Below are 13,679 nucleotides of genomic sequence, written 5' to 3'. Positions count from 1 at the left end.
TCCAGGACCGCTGCGTCGACTGCAGGCCTGGTGCATTCCACACGCATTTCATCCATCGTGTTTCGCTTCTCTTTTGTCCCTCTCCGTGTTGATAGAACGACAGACATATACCGCGTGATTTCGATGTACTCTGGTCTGGGTCGATCTCGGTATCGTTACGATCGTTAAAAAAATTACAGTGACACGTCTATTCCGTGCCCCGATTTAATACCGCAGGCGACAGAAAATGTCTTGCTATAAGCGAGTTCGACATTTATTTACCGTCGCTTTTTCGACTGTTACGCTGAGATATCTGTCATAAAATTCAAATTGACAAGTATAATTTTCAGCGTATTAACACGCTAATTTTCATATATATTTTCAATTTTTTATTACTTTTCATCCAACAAATGTCTCCATGCGACAGATTATCATTAAGCATAAAAGTCATTTCCTCTTGAGTTTATATACAAAGATAAAAAGACAAGAATCCGTACTCTCTTAGAAACGTCTTAGCAACGTTCGTCGCGACGACGACGTTCCTGCGCGAACTTTCCCGTCCTTGTTCCTCTCATTAAACACGTCATTATTCCTCGCTCGCACTACCACGCTTTCGGACTCGCTTCACCAGCCAGTCTGCCGCTGCTGCGTCCTTCCTCCTTCCTTCTCTCCTCATCATTCCGCTTTTCACTCGCTTGCCTGCGGGTCCTCAACCCTACTGTCTCATTCATTTCCGAGATGTCTTTACCTTTTCGAAGGACTATACCCTGCGTAATCTTGATCTTCCGCAGAGAATTTCTGGGCGGTTGGTTTTACCGGTTAGTCGGCGCGAAAGTCACGTGATTACGACCTCTACGGTCGCAGTAGATTGTTTTACGATTAAAAATCGGACATTGTAAAGTCATATTTTTAATGTCATTTATGTGTAATTATTTGATTGTTATCAACTTCAAGGCTAGACATAGAAATTAAAAAAGGGGACAATGCAAGTGTCATCAAGTACAAATCTCTTACGAGTAAACATTTTGCGATAGGATACATTAATCTTCGATAAATTTTCTCTGACTAGTGATTATAATATTTTATTTTATTTTATCTATTAGCTGTTCGCTAAATAGAATTCCCTAATGTTGAGTCTCCCACATAAAAATGTTTTTTGTTCGTGGTCTCAATACAGTATGAATTAACTTCAGGAAAATTTCTAAAAATTTCTCGTTCACGTCGAACATTTGAATTCTATATTTTGGGATTAATATCAATTACTGTTTAACTTTTAGCAAATTATTGACAAAAGAAAGTTGTTAAAAAAAAAATTCAAAATTATATCTGTTGTAAAACAAGCGAATGTACAGAGAATGATTTTATCATCTATCAATGTATCAGAATACATTATAGTTTTATACCGATGAAGCGGCATAGAGATAGCCGGTCTATTCAAACTATTTATTGCAATAAATCAATTTTTATTTATCTATTATGTTTATTGCTATTTCTCCTTATAGTATAAAAATGCTTGCTTATCGTTTTTATATCCGTAGTATATTTTTCAATAAATCTCAATAAGAATTTTTATTTACAAAACTGCTATATACATGTACAAGAAGATATATTTAAATATGTATAAGTCGCTTTATAGAATTACGATATATACAATTGTTTGTTTTTACAATCTTAAAAAAAAACCGTAACATTATGTAGTCACTTCTGGAAAAAGATTTATTAGGACATGATCTAGCAAAAAGTATGCTAGATGCTTATTGAATGGCGCATTTTGTAAAGGATCTAAAAGAGAATCCATTAAATTGTTCCAAGGTTTGGAGAATCCTATTAATCGCCACAAGGAATGCAATCCTTCTCTTGCCGTTTCGTAATAATCTCGACATTTTCCTTGCGAGGGAAAGTCCTTCATGTAATTTTTGCCTACTATTTTTGCATGTAATAATTTGACGACGATGGAGGCGCGACCACCACTTAGAAGCTTGACTAGGATATTATAGAACATTGTGTTCACAATAAGGTCTACTCTTTTACGTGATAAGAAGGCAAATATCCAAAAGAGTCGTGAAATAATCGAAGGTATGCTCAGTAGACCATCAACTGTAACATAACATCATTTCAACAATTGTCATTAAAAATCATGCACATATGAAAGATATTTTTTATACTTACGAGCTTCTACGATGCATAAGCTTGCACCTTTCACGTGATTGCGCTGCGATAGGCTGCACGGCAAATCTTGAAAAGCAACTGATAGGTTCAAATTATTGCCGAACACATCCTCCATCAGTTTTCTGCCTTTACTTTCTGTCTCGCCGAGATGCTCGCTTGATGGTTCGACACCCATATCCATGTGCTCGTACTTTGTATTTGTAGATGCTAAAAAGGTATTCATGAACTTATCGAGATGCTGTCCTTTCTCCTTCCGCAATTTATAAGCCACGTTCTGGTAAAGGATGCCAATGTCAGGCGTGCTGTAGTTCGCGAAATACGGTTTTAAATTCGGAGTCGTGAGGAAAGTGTAAAGGAGCTCGCTGCTTCTCAGCATCGGTTTAGACAGTAATTTCTGTAGAAATTCTTCGTAACGCTGACGATTAGCTGCGAGGGATAAGTGCGGGTTCTTGCGCGATGGTAATGGCGAGTCATTTAACTCCTTATCGCCATGGAACTCGGCAAGACGTGTCCGTAGCGTATAAAAATCTTGATCTTGTCGCAAGACCGTCCACGATTTAGCCTCTGCCACACTATGAATAGCAATCATATACACCGGTTGTGTACCACCACCGTCCACGTGTGGAACAGCAACTCGCCACGTTGTTAAATCACGATGACTCTTATCACCGAAACCTTTCATCTCATTATATGCTCGAGCCGTGCAATCTACTTCTTCGACTGGGTAGGCATCTTGGAGTTGAAATGGGGTACCGTCAATCGTAGATGTCCGTAAAACACCATCGATCTTGCTCGGTTGATTATTGAATCGCATGGGAGTAGATGTACTTCCACTCGTACTACTGTAAATGAATATGTATGTATTTATATAATCATGCATGTTTTATTTAGAATTAACATGTAAATTATGTCTAAATATATTTGTATTTATATTATTTGTTTTTATTCATCCAAGAGAGAAATCGCTATTTCGATTTTTTCTATTACATTTGTACGTGTTACATTTGTGTATTATAATTAGTTATAAAAAAAAAAATAAACGAACGAAAAATAAAGTAGAAAATATTGAAAGATAATATTTCTGAAGAGTTAAAAATGTACATAAAAATATGTACATTTTAGGAGCTTACTTACTTAGCTATTGCAGCTTTTACTTTTTCGGACACTAAATGGCCGCACAAGCGTTTATATAACTAGAATATACAGAATAAAATATTATTAAAATATGAATAGAATAAAATTATTATTAAAATATGAATTCCATTATTCAAAAATTTAATATATTCAAGATTAAATGAAATTTTTAAGAAATATGTATATTAAATATTATAATATAAAAAAAAATAAAGAGAAATTATGAAATGGTCTTTTACTTGATAGCTATGATGGAATGATGGTAGACAAGTACTTTCCAGAAGTGCATGTGCTTCTTGATGAGCTTGATAGAAAGGTCGTGACGTCCGTAGTTCTTGAATTTTTTCTGGTCCACCTTCCAATACTATAAAATAAAAATGTATACATACAATTGCAGCTATAATCCATCTAAAAAAAATTATTTACAAATTACTTACTTTGTTGTATGCCTTTCGATATATGTAAAGGTAGATATAAATATTCTGGACCATCAGGATCAAGATACATCATATACATGTTTCGAACATCTATGTACAAGCTTTTTTCAGCGCTAGTTGACATTTCCGGATTTAACATACGTTTACTAAGATCATCTAAAAGTAAATAATATAAATTATCCAGAAAATTTAAATAATATTTAAAATGTTATATGTACCAATATCTAAGCAAAATTGGAGAAGATTCATAGGTCCTGTCTCTTTAATATGTTGCATAAACATATATAACAGTTCGGGATCATTTAATACTTCATTCAGAGATGGTTTGAAGCAGTTGTATGTGATGTGCGAGTGCATTGCTGGAATTGTCACCCAGGATTGTAGCATTGGTACCGTAACAGTCTCTGCAGCATTGGATAGAGAAGTGTCACGGTGAGTAGATAATGTCACCAGCATATTTATGTTTTCTGGATCCGCAAGTGCATCAATTGCTGGCAATAGCACCCAATTTGCCAAAATTTCCCGTAATATTACCTAGAAGTATATATAAACTGAAAGAAATGCATGAAAAGTGTTATGCAATAGTTTCTCTGTATAATAAATCTATTATCTATAATAATTCACATGTAAACTGAGGAGGATTTTAAAGAAACACATTTAGAAACATACTTTATTATTTGTTGACACATGTATAGCAGGTAATAAATGTGGCAACAACGCAGTTACTAGTCCCCGCAAATAATTCAACTCAGCTTCTCTTGAATAAGCAGCTGGATGAATCTTAGAGCTCAAGTAACTGCCGATATAATCCTGGGGTGTTTTAATGTCAGATTTGGACATTTTGAGCAATACATTCCAATCTCGAGCATGCTGTATGGCTAAGGGAATCAAACCGTCAAAAGCAATGGCTGCTGTATCTGCACGTAATAATCGAATGGCAATATTCTTTGCTACTGTTGTTATGGCTAAACGTAATTGCTGTATGAAAGCCTCATTTGCTGAAAAATCTGAATACCATGTGCAGACATAAATTTGCAGTACCTCCTCTAAAAGCTATAAAATAATACATTCATATTATTTGTTGACTGACAATAATCGATAAACAAAGAATAAAATTTATAAAATATATAATAATTACTTGTTCTAATGCTTGATCAAAGTCTTTTGGCACTTTGACCTTGGTTGAATGTGGCAGCAATTTATGCCTTTTGCAGGTGTTGTTGCTGCACACGCTGCATGAATCCTTAATCTCATGTCTCGTGATAAACTTGTCATTTGTAATATTGAACTTGATTAGTAAAACATCAACAAAGTGTGCTATCTGTACCGCGTAAAAACTAGCAATCACATAAATGCCAGCCACAATAAACACCCATACAATACTGCGAAAAAATTATAAAAACAGAATATAATTTCATATATACGATTTATGCACGTGCTAACCGTTTTATTTACCTCTGAAACACGACCACGATAAATGCGATAAATAAAATAATAATCGCCGACACCGCGGCGTTAAAAAAATACAGATCCGGCATTTCCTCGGTGTTAAACGCAATATATGATACTACGAAATAGTTTTGGCTAATAAAGCATTCTCACAGTTGACACGAAGCCACTTTCAGACACAATCAGAGAAAATATACAATGCGTCAAGAGAAAAAAAAATGCTACGTATAGTTGTCTCTTTTATCAGACAGATTTGAGTTTCAAGTGGCGACTCTACAGTGCTTAACAAGTACTATGAGGTTTCAATTACGACAAATAATCCAGAATAATCTGTAGTGAATTGCAGAGGAAAAGTAGACCTGCGGAAAAAAGAATCGATATTGTTTCAAGTTTCAGTGCGACGACTCAAGAAAATGAATTGAAAAATTTTTTCATATGGTTAAGAGAGAGATAATGATTTAAGATAACCTTATTATAACAAAAGCATTGGATAACATCGAGTAATGTATATGCCTATAATCGGCTAATAAAAACATTAGCTAATGATTTTAAAATCTCTCGGCTTTTATTCGATAATGGAAATGTCGCAATATTTGACTTATCAAGCCATCCTCAAACAAGGTTGAGATAAACCTTTGATTTAAACCTAATGATGGTAAATTGAAAAATGAAAATGCATTGTTTGATGTTATAATAATCGCTTATGGATTTTGTATTCGAAGTGATATTTAAAAAAAAAAAAACAAAACTGCGACGAAATGTCGAAACCTCCGGATCCGAAATTTTTGTTGCGTGGTGACATGAATGAAAATATCCACAGTTTGTTATTCTCAATTAATTCTAATGTGGAGCATCTTTATGCTGGTGATGGAAAGGGCACAGTACACATTTGGGACTTAGAAGTAAACGGCTATTTTAGTAGATTATTATAGATTAATGATTAGATTATTCAATTAATAAAATTCACATAAAAGATTAATATTGTGCTGGTAACATAAGTTTATATAAAAAGGAAAGATTTGTTAAAGGAATTATCTTTAATTTTTATAATTTTCCAGACAAACAGAATAAAAAGTCAATTATCAGATGGATGTAGTCCATGTTTTAATTTACATACAACCAATGAGTTTGACTTAATAGTACAACGAAGACACGGAGTGATTGATATTTATAAAATGAATGAATCAAACTGGATACTAGATAAAAGTAGCAATTATGGATATTGTAGTTTTTGCAGGTATATTATAACAGATAAATCTGTTATAAATAGATAAATGAATATTAAAGTTAATATTTTATATTACAGATCTCAATTGTTACCTAAAAAGGATGCAGTATTGATTCCACTTGACAATTCTGCAGTAGGGATATTATCATTGAAGACATTCAAGGTGGAATCAACATTAGATCCATCCAAATTGCCCTATAGTAGTAAATTAGGTACAGTAATGGCGATAAAATCGCTAGAAGATATAATTGATTTGGTTCTAGTTGTTTATGAAGGTGGCCAATTATTATTATGGGACACGAGAGAGAATCAAGTTCTCAGTTCTCTTACTGTAGAGCAATATCCAATGACTCTTGATTTTGACGCTTCCTTGATGCAAGGTATTCTTGGTAGTGCGTCAGAAAAATTAGAGGTATAAAAAGATTGATTTTTGTATTTTTCTATGAAATTATTTGGATGATTATTAAATTATGTTGATAAATTTTTAGATTTTCCAAATGTCATCAAATCACACGTTATTGCACAAATCTACAAAAGACTTGGCACATGTTTCTGGCATATCCGTTCTTTCTATACGACCAGATAAGAAGATTGTTGCAGCCGGCTGCTGGGATGGGCGTATTATGCTATTCTCGTGGAAGAAATTGCGGCCACTTGCAATATTAAAAGAACATAGAGCAAATGTATACGATATCGTTTATTCGCAATGTAAAGTCGAGGCTTATGATACCAAATGTTTAATGGCAGCAACTGGCAAAGATGGCTATATTTCTATGTGGGATATATATAATTAGAAACCGGAAATGTACATACATTTTTATAAGATAGAGAATATAAAAATATTAATATTAACATATAGTTAATAAATAAAATATTTTATATCTATACATTTTTTTTTTTATTAATAATCTCATTGCCATCGGACTATATGATACGACTTTTTACCTACTCTAAGCAATGATAAATTATTACTTAGTATATGGATGCCAGGTACAATTACTTCATTTAAATTAGTAATTCTTTGATAATTTACATAAAATCCACCTGCTGTTATGATTCGTTCAGCATCATGATCGGTTTTAAAACATTTTACTTTTTTTGCTAGTTCATATATAGTGAGCCCTGGTTCTGCTATGATGTCTACTATGGTTGCGCCTTCAAATACATGCGTTAATTCCGATGCGTTCAGTCTTATAAACGATTCAATTGACTTATCATATAATGCTGCAGATGCCCGTTTTGCCGCCAACAATCCATCTTCTGTAAAAGAATTATAGTAAATTATAATAAGCAAATAAAAATAATATAAAAAATATTAAGGAATTTAGGAGCTAAGTTAAATTTCATTGCCTGATATGACATAATGCACAGTAATAAACTGTGTTCTAATCTGTGATTAGGTTGAAACATCGTTATTGTACATGTTGTCATATTGATTTAACAATAAAATTTGACTTAATTTTTAAGCCTAATATTTTCTATTAATTTCCAATGTATTGAAATATGCTTTAAAAATGTTTTATCTTTTAAAGATAATATAATTTAAAAGTTACCTCCATGTACTAAAAGTGTAACTTGCTGTGCCAACAATTTTTGCGCTTGTCTCTGTTCTGGATCCTTCATATGAGCATCGACAATTTCAGTAATGTTATTTAGCGGTATAAATGTGAACAATTTTAAGAATTTTTCAACATCAGAATCTTTAGTTCTAATGAAATATTGATATAGTTGAAAACTTGACGATTTCGTCGGGGATAGCCACACTGCATTCAAAAGAGATTTTCCAAATTTCTTTCCACCTTCGGCTGTTATGAGCGGCAATGTTATGCCATAAACCTCTTTTTTTGTGCTCTTTGTAATCAAATCATATCCAGACATAATATTACCCATCTGGTCACTGCCACCAATCTGAAAGCGGCATTTATAATTTTTCATCAGCTGTAGCCAGTCATATGCTTGGAATACTTGATACGTGAATTCAGTAAAGCTCATTCCCGTGTCAGAGTTTAATCGCGACTGTACAGAGGATCTGCCCAGCATCGTGCCCATTCGAAAGTACTTTCCAATACTCCTAACAAATTCTATAACATTTACATCTGTATACCATTTCAAATTATTCACTATAATCAGAGGTTTCAGTGCTTCTTTCTTCTTTTTCCAAAGATAATTTTCATGATTATTAAATATAGTCTCTATATTCTTTGTAATAGATTTAACATTTTCTTCAATCAAATATTTTTCCATTTCGATGCGTTCAGATTTTCTATGACTAGGATCACCTATCAAACCTGTAGCCCCTCCTACTAAAGCTATAACTTGATGTCCCGCTCTTTGCCAATGCAAGAGATTCATTAAGATAAGTAGATTGCCGATGTGTAAACTATCTGCTGTTGGATCAAAGCCAGCATAGACACATTGGGGTGATTTGTTCAGCAAATCTGTTATTTCATTTCTGAAAAATAAAGATGTATTAAGATATTTGTAAATATCAATACAACGCAATATAATTTTTCTTTATAACATTATGATATAAAATAATTTCGTGTACTTACGTACTGGTATCAGGAAATAAATCCTCGTACATGCCTCTTTCATGAAGTTTCAATATATTTCTGCTGCAGTAAAATCTGTGTTTGTCAAAATTGTTTCTGGTGAAACATAACCTTAATAAAGAACGAGCGTTCATCTTGTAATACATTTGTTATCCTAGAGACAATATTGACAATTATCTTCAATTTTTTGGAAAATTATATTTTGTTCTGAATTTTCTACATCAAAAGATGTATATGTAAATTCGTACAATCACTAATATTTATAATTCAAACTTAACGATTATTAGACCGACAGCCTAACCTCAAATAATATAGCATGCGACATGCTTATGGCCAAATACACACACACACACATATATATATAATATAATATATATATATATATATATATATATATATATATATATATATATTATAGGTCCGTTTTCTGCAATTGCATCAAACTTTCTATCTTGTCCTCACTAATCTTCAAATATATATCTATTTCATTTTAATGTGTTATACATACATACATTACTTGTATATTAACTCAATATGAAGTACATGTTCTGTTAATATATATTAAATAAATATTAATATACATTAAATGATTTTCTTACAATTTTTCCGATTCCTTTAATAAATTAGATATACATTGATTATTGATGTTTTATTTATTATATCAATACAAAAAAATATTTACAAAAGAATACACACAAGTATGTTAAATATTAGACCAAAAATTTTTGTACGCGATTATAAATTGTTACAACAAATTACAAATTATCATAATAAGTTTAAACTTATGCTTATGCTTATTTAATATCCTGATCTGGAAGGAGGTGTAGCAAAAAATTTTTTATTTCTTCTTGTAAAAGTGCGGCTGTAAACAGAAAGAAGGAAAATATATAAATAAAAGTATAGATAAATTGCAATCTATATTATTTACCTCGAAGCAAGCGGAGTATTGAAGAAACCGCGAGAGATACTACGCTTCAGAAGTGATTCTGTGGATGGTGTATGCTTTAACTCTTCTGTTTTTGGAGTGCAAATATCGTTCGAATTTGTACGATTCACGTAAGTTGCCCAATAATCTGATGAAATTTGAAGTAAACCTTCTACTATCTAGAACATAAGGTACATTGTACTATCGTATTTCTCATATCAGATATAATAGCAAATTATTAGAAGTTTTTTCTTACCGCAACTTGATGCTTAGTTTCATTCAACATAGTAAGAGATGGTTCCTGAGAACTATAACCGACTAAAGTTGGTCCAAAAACCTTGGCAAGATTACTGATGGGCATTTTACATTCAGCGCTACTTGATACTCTCTGTAAATGTAACATCAAAAAGGCCAAAGTATCTCGATTCGGTTGTGGCAATTCTGATATCGCTTGATAAAGAGCGGCGTCAGCATCCTGTTTGTCCGTCAATTGTGTTGCACGTATGAAATCTCCCAACAGACCGACAGTGATTAACGGTTCACGTAATGTTCTAAAATATAAATTCAAATTTAAATTGAATCTATTATGTATAAGAAATAAAAAAACCATAGGATTCAATTAATTAATAGAAGATCGAGAATATAATTATCGCAGACGATCTGTCGTAATCGTGATTAAGGAGATTAAGGAGATTAAAAATATTTTTGTCACAGATATTTAACAAAGAATTCTGAATTCGAATCGATTCCGTTAATTTTCTCGTTTCCTGCACTTGCATATTTTAATATACATTTATTATATTCATGTAATATTAACATTAATATTATTATATAATATACACTTCAAACGACATACCTGAGAAAATCTTTCAAAGTAGAACAGATAGTCGCAATATCGACGCCTGAAAGATTTGGGGCACCTTTGCCTTTCAAGAATTTTTCTTTGAGATTTTTGGCGTCTGCAGCTGCTCCGTTCACTCTATATAATCCTTGCTCATTCATTCCGCGTAATTCAACTTCGTTAATGCAGTGAACTACTATGGAAGGTACCATAGGTGGTATCATAGGTGTGTAATCAGCTATCGTACCCTGTATATGAAAATGACATTTGATGAAGATATAATATACATGCTTTGTCAATGTGGAAATTATAATACTTACGGGTATACCACGTAAAGTAGGTGTATTTCCTGTTGGGATACATGGCAATGGTACCAAATCTTTACATTCAGTATGAGCTGTAGCTCTACAATCTCTGCACTTTTGCGCAACCTTTCCAAATCGGATTCTATAAATAAATTAAAAGATATTCAAATTGTTTTTTGTAATTATGATTATCTTATTAAATTAAATGTAAATAATGTACGAGCTCTTTGCTATGCTTACATAGTAACTGAATAAATTTACCTTTTGTTGCAAGCTATGCATATTTCTGCCCTAATAACAGTTTTAGCTGCAAAACTGTGACCCCTAGACTCTTTTGTATTCATGGTATAACCACCGATGTTTGGACTTGGTTTGAAAACATCCTCTGACTCGGGAGTTGATGAAAGAATGTCAGCTTTTGGTGCTGATGGCTAAAAATAAAATAATTTTTTTCTTCTTAATTATACTTATCATGTATTTAATTTGTAGAAGAAATTAAATTGTCATATTAAATATATGTACCGCGATGTCGATTGGTACTTCATTTGTATCTATGTGCGACAATTTTGATTTGTGTTCTGTACTGCTCTTGCGTCGTTTGCGAGAATTATGCAGAGGAATTTGAGGATCTGCATTTTCATCACCAGGTATAGCTTCAATTGTAGATGATGCATGGATTGCACCATCCTTCGGCATAACTACAGTAGTAGTTGCTACTATTCTATCAGAAGAGTTTAATTCTGTAGTTTTATGTGTGCTACGGCGATGTTTCTTCGCATATTCAGTACTAGGACGATGCTCTTTCCATTCTCGTCTTTTTTGACTTTCCAAGATAGCGCTGACCTCTAAATCATCTTCTGATTTCGACAGACAATTGAGATCACTCAGTAATGAGCCAGTAGAATTTAATTCTGCTATTGTGTTAAGTCTAAAATATAAACATAATAGCATATCATATAATTTAATATAATTATTATTTTTTGCTTATCATGAGTCACTTTATATATTTACTTGTCAAAAGGAATGTCATGAATATGAACGCTACTTTGACGATTCAAAGAAGTATTATTAAGAAATTGCAATTTCTCTCTAGTTTCATCATTCAGAGTTCTCCCTCCATCATTAAACAAGAAATCTCTAACTGTGGCAATTTGTTTCTCCTGTAAAAAGTAAAAGTAAGCATTTCAAAATAAAAACTTTTCATAAATGAAGAAAATATTAGTTACCAATGAATCTCTCTGCTCTTCGATAGTACGACGCTTGCGCTTCTCTTCTTCCAAGTTTCTTCTCGCATGGCGTAGTTTCCTATCAAGCCCTGCAATCTCATTATGAGCCTTGTCTAAAGCTGAGTGAAGTCGTTGACATTCCTGCACGGATGCCTGCCATTTCTGTCTCATCTCCTCTTGATTTAATGCAAATTGCAAGAATTCTGTACAGAGATATTGAACAAATTTATATTGATAATTTTAATTCTACTATGATAAATAGGAGTAAAACTTGAGAAAATGAACAACAATATCATTCATGCATCATCATCAATCGTACGAACCTTTTTCGCAGGATCCATTGATCAGGACATTCGTACATCTCACCATCTCGTCGTAAGTGGCTAAAAGCGACAACGACGTCATTTTTGCGTTTATTTTATCGTTTCTTTCACAAACTTCTATTCTGCTGACATATCATTGGCGTATAACATTTAAAAGTTCACTCGTTGTGACCAAAAATAACACGCGGCACCGTGACAACGAAATAATAAATCTGTACGTTCAAACGTACGCGTCAAAGTTTGAAATCTTTGAAAGCCGCTTCTTTTCCGCGACCGTTAAGAATCGATAGAACCGCCTTCAATGGAGAAAGTGTGAACTACAGCCAACCAATAATCGTAAGGTCGATATATTTTAGTATCGGTCCACAATAGGTGATTTAAGTTTTAAGAAGTAAGAAATTGACCAATTATAATCGAATATGAAAAGAATAATCGACTATGATTGGTCAATTTCTTACGGCTTAAAGATTAAATACTTATTGTGGACCGACACTAAGAGGTCTACAATGAGATTTTAAGACGTAAGAAATTGGCCAACCACAATCAATTATTCTTCTATAAATCGATTATGAATGGCCAATTTCTTAAGTCTTAAGTCTTAAAATCTCATTGTAGACATTGCTTTAGAATGAGGCCCAATCGGACATTGTCGATTGGTTGATTAAATAATAGATCTTTTGATAGGTTGCTCACTAGAAAATTCCTAGGTATCGGCCGATGTAAGTAGTATGTTTGATTGAAAATGTGCGCATGTAAAATGCTGCCGTAAAATACTATTTTATGGCGTGGAAATCGAGCAGAAAAGAACGCACGGACCAATCAATGAAAGAAACAAAAGAAAAGATCCTGTTTTTGAGCATAAAAAATATACATATATACTTTACGGCATATATTATAGGATTTTCATAGTATGTTTTAAAAATAGAGCCCTTGTCATTTTTTCGTTCTTGTGGTTGGTTCGCATGTTCTATTTTGCTATAAATTTGAATATTATTCAATTATGGAAATGTCCTGTTCGATCACGGTTTGCAATTGGACAGTTTACAATTGCAGTATGCACGCGCGCACGCACACTCCCAATAAATACGAAATATTACTCTACATTACTGTA

General features: G+C 32.9%; 4 protein-coding genes across 5 annotated transcripts; 1 reads left to right on the top strand and 3 right to left on the bottom strand.

Moving 5' to 3' along the window:
• Window positions 1-1,496: 1,496 nt before the first annotated feature.
• On the bottom strand, window positions 1,497-5,407 carry LOC105427705 (sorting nexin-14). The gene is made up of 9 exons (XM_011639571.2): window positions 5,175-5,407; window positions 4,858-5,101; window positions 4,389-4,772; window positions 3,938-4,253; window positions 3,720-3,875; window positions 3,522-3,646; window positions 3,283-3,341; window positions 2,149-2,990; window positions 1,497-2,076 (listed from the first exon to the last, which is right to left on the bottom strand). Exons 1-9 carry the CDS (start codon window positions 5,255-5,257, stop codon window positions 1,670-1,672), a joined length of 2,616 nt encoding a protein of 871 aa, XP_011637873.2. The 5' UTR covers window positions 5,258-5,407; the 3' UTR covers window positions 1,497-1,669.
• A 28-nt stretch (window positions 5,408-5,435) lies between these two features.
• On the top strand, window positions 5,436-7,281 carry LOC105427704 (guanine nucleotide-binding protein subunit beta-like protein 1). The gene is made up of 4 exons (XM_011639570.2): window positions 5,436-6,070; window positions 6,227-6,405; window positions 6,475-6,808; window positions 6,885-7,281. Exons 1-4 carry the CDS (start codon window positions 5,927-5,929, stop codon window positions 7,188-7,190), a joined length of 963 nt encoding a protein of 320 aa, XP_011637872.2. The 5' UTR covers window positions 5,436-5,926; the 3' UTR covers window positions 7,191-7,281.
• Window positions 7,079-9,296, bottom strand: TyrRS-m (Tyrosine--tRNA ligase, mitochondrial). 2 transcript variants are annotated; one of them, XM_011639572.3, is made up of 3 exons: window positions 8,949-9,296; window positions 7,950-8,848; window positions 7,079-7,656 (listed from the first exon to the last, which is right to left on the bottom strand). In XM_011639572.3, exons 1-3 carry the CDS (start codon window positions 9,092-9,094, stop codon window positions 7,307-7,309), a joined length of 1,395 nt encoding a protein of 464 aa, XP_011637874.1. In that variant the 5' UTR covers window positions 9,095-9,296; the 3' UTR covers window positions 7,079-7,306. The 2 variants fall into 2 exon arrangements, with proteins under 2 accessions (XP_011637874.1, XP_088940036.1); XM_089083910.1 differs by having other exon boundaries at window positions 8,953-9,296.
• Window positions 9,297-9,582: 286 nt separating this feature from the next.
• tum (Rac GTPase activating protein tumbleweed) lies at window positions 9,583-12,864 on the bottom strand. Its single transcript, XM_011639573.3, has 10 exons — window positions 12,569-12,864; window positions 12,246-12,448; window positions 12,031-12,179; window positions 11,542-11,947; window positions 11,281-11,450; window positions 11,035-11,161; window positions 10,730-10,962; window positions 10,130-10,424; window positions 9,877-10,052; window positions 9,583-9,810 (listed from the first exon to the last, which is right to left on the bottom strand). The coding sequence occupies exons 1-10, from the start codon at window positions 12,648-12,650 to the stop codon at window positions 9,747-9,749; spliced, it is 1,905 nt and encodes a 634-aa protein (XP_011637875.1). The 5' UTR covers window positions 12,651-12,864; the 3' UTR covers window positions 9,583-9,746.
• Between the last annotated feature and the right edge of the window lie 815 nt (window positions 12,865-13,679).

This window comes from Pogonomyrmex barbatus, unplaced genomic scaffold, assembly GCF_055798465.1.
Source record: "Pogonomyrmex barbatus isolate J1 unplaced genomic scaffold, ASM5579846v1 scaffold8, whole genome shotgun sequence".
NCBI classification, from domain to species: domain Eukaryota; kingdom Metazoa; phylum Arthropoda; class Insecta; order Hymenoptera; family Formicidae; genus Pogonomyrmex; species Pogonomyrmex barbatus.
This window is presented reverse-complemented; position numbering and strand designations above follow the sequence as displayed.

Bases quoted from the DNA above. Each gene is read 5' to 3' on its own strand.
- LOC105427705 (XM_011639571.2), bottom strand. From the start codon at position 5,257: ATGCCGGATCTGTATTTTTTTAACGCCGCGGTGTCGGCGATTATTATT. The intron at 5,102-5,174 runs GTAAATAAAACG...ATTTTTTCGCAG, and splicing joins ATCGTGGTCGTGTTTCAGAG to TATTGTATGGGTGTTTATTG. The intron at 3,647-3,719 runs GTAAGTAATTTG...TTTATTTTATAG, and splicing joins ATCGAAAGGCATACAACAAA to TATTGGAAGGTGGACCAGAA.
- LOC105427704 (XM_011639570.2), top strand. From the start codon at position 5,927: ATGTCGAAACCTCCGGATCCGAAATTTTTGTTGCGTGGTGACATGAAT. The intron at 6,071-6,226 runs GTAAACGGCTAT...ATAATTTTCCAG, and splicing joins TACACATTTGGGACTTAGAA to ACAAACAGAATAAAAAGTCA. The intron at 6,809-6,884 runs GTATAAAAAGAT...ATAAATTTTTAG, and splicing joins GTGCGTCAGAAAAATTAGAG to ATTTTCCAAATGTCATCAAA.
- TyrRS-m (XM_011639572.3), bottom strand. From the start codon at position 9,094: ATGTATTACAAGATGAACGCTCGTTCTTTATTAAGGTTATGTTTCACC. The intron at 8,849-8,948 runs GTAAGTACACGA...TTTATTTTTCAG, and splicing joins TTATTTCCTGATACCAGTAC to AAATGAAATAACAGATTTGC. The intron at 7,657-7,949 runs GTAACTTTTAAA...ATTCTTTTACAG, and splicing joins TACACTTTTAGTACATGGAG to AAGATGGATTGTTGGCGGCA.
- tum (XM_011639573.3), bottom strand. From the start codon at position 12,650: ATGACGTCGTTGTCGCTTTTAGCCACTTACGACGAGATGGTGAGATGT. The intron at 12,180-12,245 runs GTAACTAATATT...TACTTTTTACAG, and splicing joins AAGAGCAGAGAGATTCATTG to GAGAAACAAATTGCCACAGT. The intron at 11,451-11,541 runs GTACATATATTT...TTTTATTTTTAG, and splicing joins AAGTACCAATCGACATCGCG to CCATCAGCACCAAAAGCTGA.